Source organism: Gasterosteus aculeatus, chromosome 6, assembly GCF_964276395.1.
Source record: "Gasterosteus aculeatus chromosome 6, fGasAcu3.hap1.1, whole genome shotgun sequence".
Classification (NCBI taxonomy): domain Eukaryota; kingdom Metazoa; phylum Chordata; class Actinopteri; order Perciformes; family Gasterosteidae; genus Gasterosteus; species Gasterosteus aculeatus.
The window spans coordinates 12,038,585-12,050,914 of NC_135693.1; the positions used below are offsets into that span (position 1 = coordinate 12,038,585).

The 12,330-nt window shown below is 43.4% G+C and overlaps 2 protein-coding genes across 5 annotated transcripts in view; one reads left to right on the forward strand and one right to left on the reverse strand.

Annotated features, from left to right (window-relative positions):
* stox1 (storkhead box 1) overlaps positions 1 to 12,178 on the forward strand; it is a 28,328-nt gene extending 16,150 nt beyond the window's left edge. Inside the window, exons 4-12 of the mRNA XM_040179168.2 lie at positions 510 to 662; positions 4,958 to 5,115; positions 9,094 to 9,551; positions 9,674 to 9,769; positions 9,957 to 10,190; positions 10,282 to 10,441; positions 10,564 to 10,707; positions 11,196 to 11,332; positions 11,492 to 12,178. Coding sequence (XP_040035102.2) covers positions 510 to 662; positions 4,958 to 5,115; positions 9,094 to 9,551; positions 9,674 to 9,769; positions 9,957 to 10,190; positions 10,282 to 10,441; positions 10,564 to 10,707; positions 11,196 to 11,332; positions 11,492 to 11,872 — 1,921 coding nt within the window. The 3' untranslated portion in view covers positions 11,873 to 12,178. The remainder of the gene's footprint in view (positions 1 to 509; positions 663 to 4,957; positions 5,116 to 9,093; positions 9,552 to 9,673; positions 9,770 to 9,956; positions 10,191 to 10,281; positions 10,442 to 10,563; positions 10,708 to 11,195; positions 11,333 to 11,491) is intronic.
* On the reverse strand, positions 2,073 to 7,979 carry LOC120820915 (uncharacterized). Of its 4 annotated transcripts, none has more exons than XM_040179164.2 (2): positions 7,713 to 7,979; positions 2,073 to 5,618 (listed from the first exon to the last, which is right to left on the reverse strand). In XM_040179164.2, exon 2 carries the CDS (start codon positions 5,493 to 5,495, stop codon positions 3,834 to 3,836), a length of 1,662 nt encoding a protein of 553 aa, XP_040035098.2. In that variant the 5' UTR covers positions 5,496 to 5,618; positions 7,713 to 7,979; the 3' UTR covers positions 2,073 to 3,833. The 4 variants fall into 4 exon arrangements, with proteins under 4 accessions (XP_040035098.2, XP_040035101.2, XP_040035100.2 ...); XM_040179167.2 differs by having other exon boundaries at positions 7,697 to 7,900; XM_040179166.2 differs by lacking the exon at positions 7,713 to 7,979 and adding an exon at positions 6,420 to 7,356.
* Positions 12,179 to 12,330: the final 152 nt, after the last annotated feature.

Genomic DNA, 12,330 nt, shown 5'->3' on the forward strand with positions numbered 1-12,330 from the left:
TTTCCATTTCCAAAAAAAGTTCCTAATCATGCAGCCCAGATCCACGTTCTCTTCAGGCCAGTGTCTTTTTATCAGTATTCACACTTTAAGCCCATGTCTAATCCCTGAGCCCATACCAGACTCAATCCTGTAACATTTTGGAGGAGCTTTAGAGACAGGCAAAATAAACACTGTACTGAGGTTAGTTAACCTCTGGGTTACATGTCTGTGATTGGACTTACTCCCAATGTGTTTTTTCCTTTTTAAAGTAAGCTGAACAAACACCTTGTGACCAATCACAGCATGCAGTATTTGGACAGGAGGGAGTCATTTTGATAATTATTCGTAATTGCTGTGCAGCACTTAAATTACAATCAAAGAGGAAGAAAAAAAGTATTTTTCTGACACTGAACTCGCTGTGCCCTCCTCCCCTGAAATGTGCGTGGACAGATGGGATGCATGAACACGTCACCTAATTCAAATGGCATATTTATAAAATATATCAGCCTAATGCCTCCACCCCCCCACAGGACCCGTGTCAGTCTGGCCTCCAGTAACACTGTCATTCTGGAGGGTCTCAAGAGGAGAAGCTTCTTACAAAACCTGGAGAAACTGCATTCGAAGAGCAGCGCCATCCGGCCGCAGAGCTCGTTGCTGCAGCTCACTCCCGTGATGAACGTATAGCGGGCTGTCGAAGCCTCGAATGCCCCGCGAACTGATTCCTGCACGGAACTCAACGTGAAAAGGCCCGAAACCGTGGCCTGGACCCTCCAGTTCAATGCGTCCAAAAGGACAGAAACATATCCTATAAGGGAGGTTTCCACCTCCTCGTCTGAGTATTGATGCCTTTTTAAACCAGTGCTCTGTGTACAGATGTACAGTATATATGTATTTCTTTTTGTAAATAATATGAAATGTAATGTAGACTAGGATTCATCCATTCGTGACTTCTTTGCGTATGTGTTGTTAAATGTATGGTGTATTGCAGCATTTTTTTGTGATTTCTTTTGTCTTTGTTCAGTTTCCCGTCTCCCGTCTACGTGCCTCATTAGTATAAATGTTCACAGCAGCAATAGTGTCTCTCCTAGAGTTTCCCTTTATTTTCTTGTCATAAAGCAATTATCACAAATAAAATGGTAAACATCAACTCAGGTTTTCTTTTCTGTTATATTATTGCTCCCTCTAGAAGACTACTCTTCTACTTCTACTACTTCTACTCCTAGGAGTACTTTCAACAAAGTAAAAACAATGTAGAGTATGTTTGTATAGAGGCCATTAGAGTTCAACATTTGCGAATTGATTCGCCTTCAACAAATGAATTTACTTTTCACTATAACTTCTGAATCATGCACAATTTGTCTTTTTTTACAATTCCAGTGTTTGATCTCCACTGGAGATTTAATATAAGAAAGCAACCTTGTTGGGGAACCAATCATACTTTAATCAAATTGTTGACGTTGCAAATGTTTTTACCGACTTTAGATTTACTTTTTTTTTACCTCATTTAATTGCCAGTTTCTTTAAAGTAAATATATTTGTATATTTAGAAAGAAAAATAGAAAAAATATCAGTATGTAAACGACATATTTCTGCATCCAGACGACTGAGAAGCTTTTCTGAAGGTTAGTGATGGCGAATCTCTAACGTGGTATTGTCGTACCTCAGCAGTCTGAAGATGTGAAGGAATGTAAACCAGAGCAGTAAGTGATGGGCGGGAAGGTGTGTAGTTTCAGCAGGCCGTCCCCGAGAGCTTTCCCCACAAAGATCAAATTACACCTTTACGATGACATTCCTGATTGAGTCCTACGGTCCTATAAAACGTGACATAAAACACTCGAGAGCATAAGTGACAAAACAACATCTGGAATCCCCCCATTGAATTAATGGGACCGGTGTTGGTCCTTAAAACATTGTAAATGGTAGAGTGACACCATGTGGACACATTTAGGAAGTGCATTCATTATTTCTTTGCTGGGTCTTTAAAATAAATCTCAAATGGTGGATGGTATGTCAATATAATTATAGAATACATTTAGCTGTGGGAGCTGATGGATTTCCCATTTCCAAAACATACTCCATTGATCAAACGCCACATGAGTCAACAACCTTTATTTATCCATATTTGTGCCAGTCAAAGATTGGGAAGAGGTGTTACAGGATTTGCCCTTAAGAGAAGGCTATATGGATAATTTACAAATGTTCTCTCTACAATGAGGCCATTGACAAAAAAATGAAGGGGAAAAAATAAAGACAATTATGGGCGTAACAGTGTAAACACATTGTAATAATATAGCTGAAAGCAAAAGAAGCAATCGATAGTGACAAATTAAAACGTATGGTAAGTTGGTATGAATAACAAAAGACTCCTGAAAACATGTCTCAATTAACAGCTCGGCATATATTTCTACACAGCATGCAATAAGGCACCTATCTAACAAAAGGAAGAGACCTATGCTACAGTCTGAAGCACAAATGTTAACAAAAAGGAAAAGAAAAATATTGCTCACTGTGATGTTCACTCCCATAAAAACTGTATAGCTCTCATTCCCTTTCATATAACCCAAGCCATATCTAAAAAAATACAGTTTGTAAAAGATATTTTACACAAAACAGTAAATAGAGCTGGCCATCCACTGGAATTCAGGGGAAATGTTTAAGCCTTGTAATAGTGAGACTTCATTAGTCTCAATATACACAACCTTTTCAGACTGATCATTTCGCTGACCACGAGTAAGTCACCTTTAGTCTATACATAAGTAAATTGAATTAGTCTCCCAACGGTATAAACAAAACAGGATGTTGCATTTCATGTACATTTGGTGCAAGGGGTACAGAGGAATCTGCACAGTAAATAATTAGGACACAGATCATGTTGGAATAAGCTACCAAGTAGGGTTTTATTTTCTATTATGCATTTCCTAATGGCTAAATTGCATGTGGTAATATAATCAGGGTGTTAGCCAGTATTGCTCTCTGTACAGTGGATGCAGCAGTGTTGCTAACCCATCGTAGACATAGAAGAAAACAACCTTATAAATATACAAGATGGCTCACGTCTGATGGAGCCCAAACTCAAGAACAATCTGCATGAGAACACCTGCAACATATTTATCTCCAACACTTAAAACAAATTAAAGTCATAAAAGAAAAAAAAAAGGGAGACAGGGTGGATCTTACTATCAAAAATGTAATCTTTTTGAACAGCACACTAGTCACCTATACATATATATAAAAGAAAATCAAATATTTACATTGAAATTTTTATGTTTGCTTCATGTCTGTTAGAGTGGAAAAGAAATTTAAATTGAGACTAGTTCTTGTTCATTAATTGGGTTGTCGGCCTTGGAAATAGTTGCAGCTGAAAAGCGCACGTGCCCACCTGAATACATAAACTCAATTCTTTTATCAAAAAGACTAACTGCGGGCGAAGCATATTTTACCTAAGTAACAATTTTAGATCACCAAATCACATTTTTTTTTTAATTAAAAGTGTTCAAGAGGTCCTAGAGCGAGTGAAGCACAATCACAAACAGGAATAGAAGCTCCATCACCATCTATAATCATACCCTCTTTATATTGATCAAGTCCCAGATTCAGCTCGGAATTATAGGTGACACGGCCCCCTTTAGAAGACCCATGTTACTGTCCACTTTTGCTTAATTGTTCCACTTAAACGTGGCACTATGCTGACCCGACCACTGTCGTCTATCAAAGTCGGCCTGATGTTTCCTGTGACGTGGTGATGTCAATGATGGGACCATTGTTAGAGCAGAAAACTGGGAGGAAGGGAGGGGGGCATTTTTCTTCTTTTTTTTTGCTTGCATGAGAGAGCGCGTGAGGGCGGCAAGCGCAGCTCACTGGTCCACGTGGATCCTATGATGTCTGGAGAGGGAGGATGAATGGTTGAAGCCTTTGCCACACTGGGAGCACCGGTATGGTTTTTCAACAGACAGGCCGCGCTGTTTCGGGAAGGCATTGTTAGGGAATCCCTTCCCTGTGGGCATGGGGCTGTAGTGCTGCGGTGGTGGCTGCGGGGGCTGTGGCTGTGGCTGCTGCTGTTGCTGCTGCTGTTTATTCTCCAAATGGACCCTCTGATGCCTGGCGAGGGACGAGGAGTGATTGAATCTTTTGCCACAGTGAGCGCAGGTGTAACTCTTCCCCTCTGAGTGGACTCTTTGGTGCCGTGACAGGGAAGAGGAATGATTGAAGCCCTTATCACAGTGGTGGCACATGTAGGGCTTGTCTCCCTGCTGGTGCACCCTCTGCTTAGGCGGAGTGCCGTACGACAAGGTCTTCCCAGGCTGAGGTGGGGAAAATACCGGATTCTGCAGATGGGTCTTGTGGTGGCGAGAGAGGGAAGAGGAGTGATTGAAGCCCTTGTTGCAATGTCTGCAGGTGTAGGGCTTACCTCCGGCATGGACCTGCTGATGTTTCTTCAGATGGCGTTTGCGGACAAAACTCTTCCTGCACATGTTGCATTTGTAGGGCTTCTCACCCGAGTGGATCCTCTGGTGCTCTCTCAGAGTGGCCGCGGCCGCGAAACACTTTCCACATTGTGCGCATCGATGGGGTTTGTCCCCAAGCACGACTGCAGCGTGGGTCTTCTGGTGCTGCTTCAGGTTGGAAGTTGTGGCGAAGCCTTTGCCACACTGGCCACAGGTATACGGCTTCTCGCGTGCGTGCACCTCCTGGTGCTTTTTCAGATGCCTTCTGCGGACAAAGCTCTTCCTACACTGGGTGCACTTGTAAGGCTTGTCTTCTGAATGCATCTTCATGTGTTCTCTCAGGGTGATTGCAGCCGCAAAGCTCTTACCGCACTCCGAGCATCTGTGCGGCTTGTCCGGCAAGTGAATCATCTGATGAGACTTGAGGCTGAAGGCGTCAATAACATCTTTGCCCATAATCTCGACTCCGGGGGGAACATAGGGCTTTTCTTTCATGTGAATCTTCATGTGCTGTTTGAGGCTTGCCTCCACAGCAAAGCTCTCACCACAGTGGACACAGATGTAAGGGTTGAGGTCCTTGTGGATCTCAAAGTGTTGGTGAAGATCGGCTATGCTGCCAAAAATCTCCCCACACTCGTTGCACTGCAGGCCGTGGGCTTCGTGTATGATTACGCCATTCTCAGACTCCACGGTCAACTCCCCGCCGTGGTCGGACTCCACTTTCACCACGTGCTCGCTTTCCGTCTTGAGCAGCACCTCTCCCAGTAGGGTCTCATTTCCTGAGGTCTTGATTTCCGCAGCCGTGAAGCAGTGCATTTCACCGTGTTCAACCTTAATGTAATCATGGTCTGTCTCAACAACCGCGTCCACACAGGCTACAGCGAGATCTGCCCCCAGTCCCTGGATCTTTAAGTCTGAGCCGTGGATCTCCAGTTCTAAACCACGCTTTTCCTCCGTCATGATCTCCGTTTCTGCTCCATAGTGAAGGTCGACATGGCTGTGGGCTATGACACACTCCGACCCAAGCGTGTCAAGGCCGGGTGTGTCACATTCAGTCTCTGACTCGGCCATGAGAACACACTCCAGCCCCACGACCTCCGTTTTCCTGCCGGGCGGTGACACAAAAAAAGGAATCGGGGGGACGGATCTTTGTTTTGGTCAGCGCCGCGTTGTTGATCTGGTCAGTGAGCAGACCTGTAAAAGCGGGAGATGAGAGAAAAAACAATTACATAAACAGCAAGGAAGGTTTTTACATGCAAGTCTCCTACTGGTGCTTATTACAAAGCTATTCCTGGAAATGTTTTCTAGTCGAGTGAGTCATTTGCAATTAAATATTACAAGATATCATCTTCCCATGATAACATATGCAGTTAAATAGTGAACATTTTGAAAAGGAGACCTTCCCGTCTACAACAGACAGTTAGTGCCCCATCTCCACAAACACCCGGTGGATTTAAATAGCAAAAGTTGGTAGTCTGGTTATCCCAAAAGCTGATTGACAGGGGGATCCCGTAAATATTAATTACATGGCTTAGCAAGCTACGTGACCAATTTAGTAGCCATGTTAGCGATTAAAATCAGCTTCTCTTCCTTTGCTTAATTGATAAAATCCAAGTGGACCACATCACAATCAAGCGCCCCTTAATCCGCCGTCCAAACTAAAAGCGACCTCCACATATTGTGCTCGTATCCGTAGTTCGCCTTCAATGAAACACAAATTGGCAACATTTTAGTGACATTTAGGCACATCGAGTTGTAATCAACATTGAACGGTTGGTTGCTAGCCTACAATAACAGCTACAAATAGCCTGCATAGCCGCTAGTTAGCTGGCTATGGTCGGAGGAGAACTGGTTAACGACAAAACAGCATTGTGTTAGCTGCTAATGTGTTCGCCATTTAGCCAGCTAACTAGCTTCATAGCAAAAGCAACATGCGAGTAATTACAGCGCAGACAGTGAGTGCAGCAAAATATTTACATTAAAATATTAACCTACGTGCGGAAATTAGTGCCGTTTATCACACAAACCCCGACGCGGAAATACTCCCTTTGCGAGTATTAACAGGCCATCTTGTTGTGCCACACCAACACTTCCAGCTAGCCAAGATTACATGCTCGCCTAAGATGGCTGCCGCTGGCTAGTTAGCAGAGTTAGCTTCCGCCCTTCATAACATAGTGAATTAGAGCTGCCCTCGAAGCGATCTCGCGGTTAGCCAAAAACACGAAACGCTCAAGATCAACCACACACACGTAAATATGGAGAATGTATTAATTGATAGATTAACACGTAGTGGTATTGAGTGAGACGATGTAGGCTAATGGGGAGTAGGTTAGCAAGCTAAGAGCCACATCGTAATTCCAAGCAGGAGTCGGCTAGCTGAAACAAAGATGGCTAACCGTGCGGACGATGAATGCTCTGCGAAAAGCCCGGGAAAGGACGCATTTTACTCACATAGTAATTCGTGCAAGACACGAACCCCACGGCAAAAACGGGATAAATAATAGCAATCGGGCAAAACTCAACAAGGCAGGACGTTATATGGCCGCTCGAGACGGCACAGTGAAATGTTTATGTAGACCTAAGCCCTCCTCTACTGCGGCAGCTCCTCGAAAAACCGCACACACGACTGCAATGGCGGCCTTGCTGATGTTAGCGGCTATCCAGCCAAGACCATATTAGCGTGCTGGCTACGTAGCCATGATTCCAAGCTAACAAGCCAGCTAATCCAGTTTGCTAGCACGGCTAAACGCTGCTCTCCCGTCTCGTACTACGGTTAGCCTGTAGATGTTTTAAGACAGAATTGCGGAAGCGTTGCCCGACCACCCGTCCCACCATGTTACGGTTGATCTTTGGCTTGCCAAGACAGACCAAGGACTCCCATTGGAACAAATACGGCGGGGCCGATTCTACAACAAACAAGTCTCAAAATAACCTGCATCAAAGATGAAATAGTTCACGATTCCAGTAACGATGCATCACAGTGCTTGTCTGCTTTTCTCCCAGAACAAAATGCATCCGCCAATGAGAGTTATGGCCTGTATTTTTCCATTACAAAGTTCGGTAGTATTGTAACTGGGCACACAGAACAAACAGCCTACAGAACGACTATCATCCGAAATGATAAACGCGCGAATGTTCTGTCAAACGGAGCATCCCATCTGTCATTACGTTGATTTTTTATTTTTATTTTTCTAAATGGTATAGAAAGTTCAATCCTAACGATGAGTAGTCGCCACGAGTATGGGTCACACAGACACTAACTGCATAAGTACCTGCATGCACACCCACCTGCTGTACTTTTGCGTTTTGATTGCCGAAGAGAGAGAAACAAAAAAAAAAGAGAACGAAGATGCTTCGAAACTCTGGCTGAGAAAGGCTTTTTGCAAAGGCTGCTGTGAGGCTCGTCAAACTGCTGTGTGCGTCTTCCTCTCTCCGCCTGTGTGTGTTTGCTGGCGCCACAGCTCATCTGGCGCCAACGTTGGACGACCGACGCAATTTAGCTAAAGCGGCTATTGTCATTTCAACAGAGCACGGAGACCACCAGCGCCCCCCGCCGCCTCGGGGATGAACAGCAGCTCGCACCGACGCACGCTTGTATTGGCGTGGTTTTGCTAACGTTATGTAGTTAAACGTATTGTCACCGACGTGTTTTTAAAAGTGGGCATCATGCAGAATGGCTCATATGATAATGGGGCATATTCACGTGTACGTCGCCGTTACAATGTTGCAGCTTTTAGTTTTGCGTCAAACTATTTTTCGTGATAAGTACTTTTACTTTCGATGCATTTCCATTTGTCCATTTGAGCTCAACAAAAACTTGTGAAAAAGTAATTTAGTCCATCACAACTCATAACTAATATTTGCCACAATAATAGGATCCTAACAATCAAAGTATAAAATCCTCTTCATGCCATGGGAGCGGCTTTCATTGAAGAAATTCAATGGGTCTTGGAAGATGGATGACAAAGCTCATGCTGATTTTATAGTTTGAAAAAATCTGAATGTTTGTGCACAATATAGTGGGATAGTCAAACTAATCTGGATGAAGTTTGCCACCAAGCAGTAGCTTCAGCAATGGAAGTTTTTGTGGAAACATTAAAAAAGCCACTTCATGTTAAAAACATTGACAAACCCTGATTTAGATGCTATTATTCCACGTAGTCATTAATTAGTCCCACAAGATGATGCTGTTAATCGTTGTTTGATGAATGGCCTGTTTATAAGTGCAGAACATCAGACAACAAATGTAATCTTGAAACATACAAACTCAACTGGAGGTCATTCTTAACAGTTTTGTAGGCCATATGACAGGTTCTATTAACACGCTTACAAAATAATGTTGCACTCTGTAAAGGTTGTTTGTTTATCTCCAAATAACAGACAAAGATTAAAACTTACACTTTTAGGTTTGACATTATATAACGGCTCCTTGTTGGATTTTGTATTTTCAACATTTACTCTACTTTGTCTCCACTATTTGGCAGGCAGCACCTTCGTAGCAACACCCATTACCTGTCATTAAATGCCCAACCCAGAAAACCGGTTCTACAAGGAAAGTCGACTACATAGCAATCATTCTGTCACACACGGCGTCAGTCGCAGGGTTTCACTGTAGCTGCTAACTTCAGCGACACCTTTTCACTCCAGAGGTTAAAGAACCGCCGCTGAGATAAATCACCTGTGGATTTAGATTTTTCTCTCGTATCTGTTGGACGTCGATTTGAAAACATGTCCCACCCTAGCACTCTCGATTTGGACAGATACAGCAGCACGGAGAAATCCCGACGCTCCACCAGTCGTAGCCAGCCCAGGTCCCAGGCCAAGAACGGGGAAGTGATGTGTGACTTCTGCACAACGAGAAAGCAGAAGGCAGAGAAGTCCTGCCTAGTGTGCCTGGCGTCTTACTGCGAGACGCATGTCCAGTCTCACTACGACTACCCTGCCTTGATGAAGCACAAGCTGGTCAACGCTACGGGTCAGATGAGGGAGAAGCTCTGCGCCCAGCATGACAAGTTGCTGGAGGCTTATTGTCGCTCGGATGAGACCCTGGTGTGTGTTTTGTGCATGATGGATGAACACAAACACCACGACATTGTCCCGGCTGGAACTGAGAGGACCGAGAAGCAAGTGAGTGGTGAAAACAATCTGTTAATCAATACTTTTGGTGTGAAAATACTGAGTGAATGATTTGAAAGGTTATTTATTACACAAAGCTGGCATTAACACTTCAATTGCCATTAACTTTGCAGAAACAACTTGGCCCCACGCTGTACAAATCTCAATATAGGATTGACCAGAGAGTTAAAAAATGGCAGAACCTACAACAAGCTGTTGAATCAGTTAAAGTGAGTACGAAAACAAGCACCAAGACAAATTCCTGTATGTGAAACACACTTGGCAATATATTGCTTCTGATTCTAAAAATGTTCACTACTCTAAAGATGTCATGACGCCAGAAACAAAACATTGCGGTGGGTAAAATTAACGTTTGGCGAAAGTTGATCTCCTTTTCTTTCTGATGTATCTCATCAGCACTCGGCTCAGACGGCTCTCGAGGAGAACGAGCGTATCTTCTCCGAGCTTCTACTTGCCATTGAGAGGAAGTACAATGAAGTCAAGGAGATGATCCGCTCCCACGAAAAGACCACCGTGACACGGGCCGAGATAGTGTTGAGCCGCCTGGAGGAAGAGATCACTCTGCTGAGGAAGAAGCACACAGACCTGGATAAGCTCTCAAACACAGATGATCACATACACTTCCTGCAGGTGAGCTTGTACTGAACACAGGGCCCTGTGTTGTTAACAGTAATAGCAGCATTTAGGCTCATCTCTATCTTCCACCTCTTCTTTTTACCAGAGCTGGCAGTCTCTGTCAGGACCCTCAGGATATGAAGACCTCAACAACATCAGTGTTGCTCCCAATTACTCGTTTGATGGCACTAAGAGAGCCATCGCTGCACTGAAATTACAGGTGGAGGAAGTCACTAAAACAGAAATGACCAAAGTCACAGGATCAGGTGAACATGTTTGTCTTTCTTCATCTAAAGGAGCACCGACAACTTTGTTCCATTCAGGAGGGAGTTGTTGTTTTAGTCTGCTGTTTAAGCTTTAGTGTTTTTTTTTGTCTACGTCTTTCTAGTGAAGGATGTCTACATCACGCAAGAAGGTGAGACAAGGAGAGAATCCTCATTTAGGGACGAACCGAAGACAAGAGAGGAACCGAAGACAAGAGAGGAACCGAGGACGCGAGAAGAACCAAAAACCAGACAAGATTTCCTGAAATGTAAGTTAGGTTAATTCCTTGGAAGTCGTATCGAACACCCCTCATGTTCCAGGTTTAACTAAATGAAAGTCATTGTGACGTACAGCTGGAACGTCTCAATGTCTAACGAAAGCATGACCAAACCATGTGATGAAACAACTGAACCGAGTGTTGACAAAAGGTTTGCTGCTTGCTGAACTGGTTTGGTGAAATGTAGGAAACCAAACTCTACTGTCCAGTATCACTAGTATCACTTAACAAACGCAGGTGTTCCCTGCTGACACGTCACCTGCGGAAAGTATTTTAACCAGGTGACACGTGAGTTATGTTGAAGTTATTTTGAGTTATTTATCAAACGTTTTACTGACCTAATTTTGACATTCCTAAACATAATGGTGTCCCAGGTATTTTAGTGAATGTAGGTGGTTTACGTGCAACACAATGCAAAACACAAGAATTTGTGACACTCCAAAGACCATTTCTAATGACCTTTGTCCTGCATGTTGTAGACTCTCGCCAGGTGATCATGGATGTCAACAGTGTCCATCGCAACCTTCACCTCTCGGAGGGGAACCGAACAGCTACGATGAAGAATGAGCCCAAGAACTACCCTGACCACCCAGATCGATTTGACCACTGGCAGCAGGTGAGCATTTATTGCCCCCCTTGATGTCATTTTTGTTCTTGAAAACAGTTGAGGGGAGTTGACTATATTCTCAAGGAGACATTAATTGGTCTTTGAATCGCCCTCCTGAAGCCGAGCAGGTTTGCCTTTTAATCTCTCACTTCATCCATCCGATTGCAGGTGTTGTGCAGGGAGAGCCTGACTGGTCGCTGTTACTGGGAGGTGGAGTGGAGGGGAACAGAGGTCGACATGGCCGTTACGTACAGGGGAATCCGCCGTAAAGGAAACAGCAACGACTGCAGCCTGGGCTGGAACGACAAGTCCTGGAGCCTCTACTGCTCTGACTCCAAATTCTCTTTTGTGCACGAAAATAAGAGCAAAGATCTTGCAGTTCCGATCTCATCTCGTATCGGCATCTACCTGGATTATGCAGCAGGAACACTTGCATTTTACAGTGTTTCTGATGGCATGCAGCTTCTGCACAGAGTCCAGACGACATTTACACAGCCTTTATTCCCTGCGTTCAGTGTGTGGGGCTTTGGTACAACTGTAAAACTGTAGGAGGGTTGCTACAGTGCTAGTAATTAGCATTATCACATTCACACAATATGTGAAAGGTGTAAATGTTTTAAAAGGGGTGTTGGATTTGTTTTTGTTTTTTCTACCTTTGCTAAAAGTTGTATTTTTTCATTTTGTACTAAATATGTCTTTTATTTTGTTTCTGGACAATTTATGCTAAAAAAATGTTTTCGTAAGCTGGAAAAATACGCTTAAAAAACTAATGATTGTTTCACAGTGCTCTGGTTGTCTATTATGTTAAAGCACGCTGTACTGATATATAATATTTAATTAAAGTTTAACGTTTTACTGATTTATCCTGCGCTGTTGATGGGGTTACTTTATATATATATATATATATATATATATATATATATATATATATATATATTCCATATACCACTGCTCTAAGATCAGAGAGTTTTGCATGCTTGAAGTGACTAATGTAACCCACGGATTCA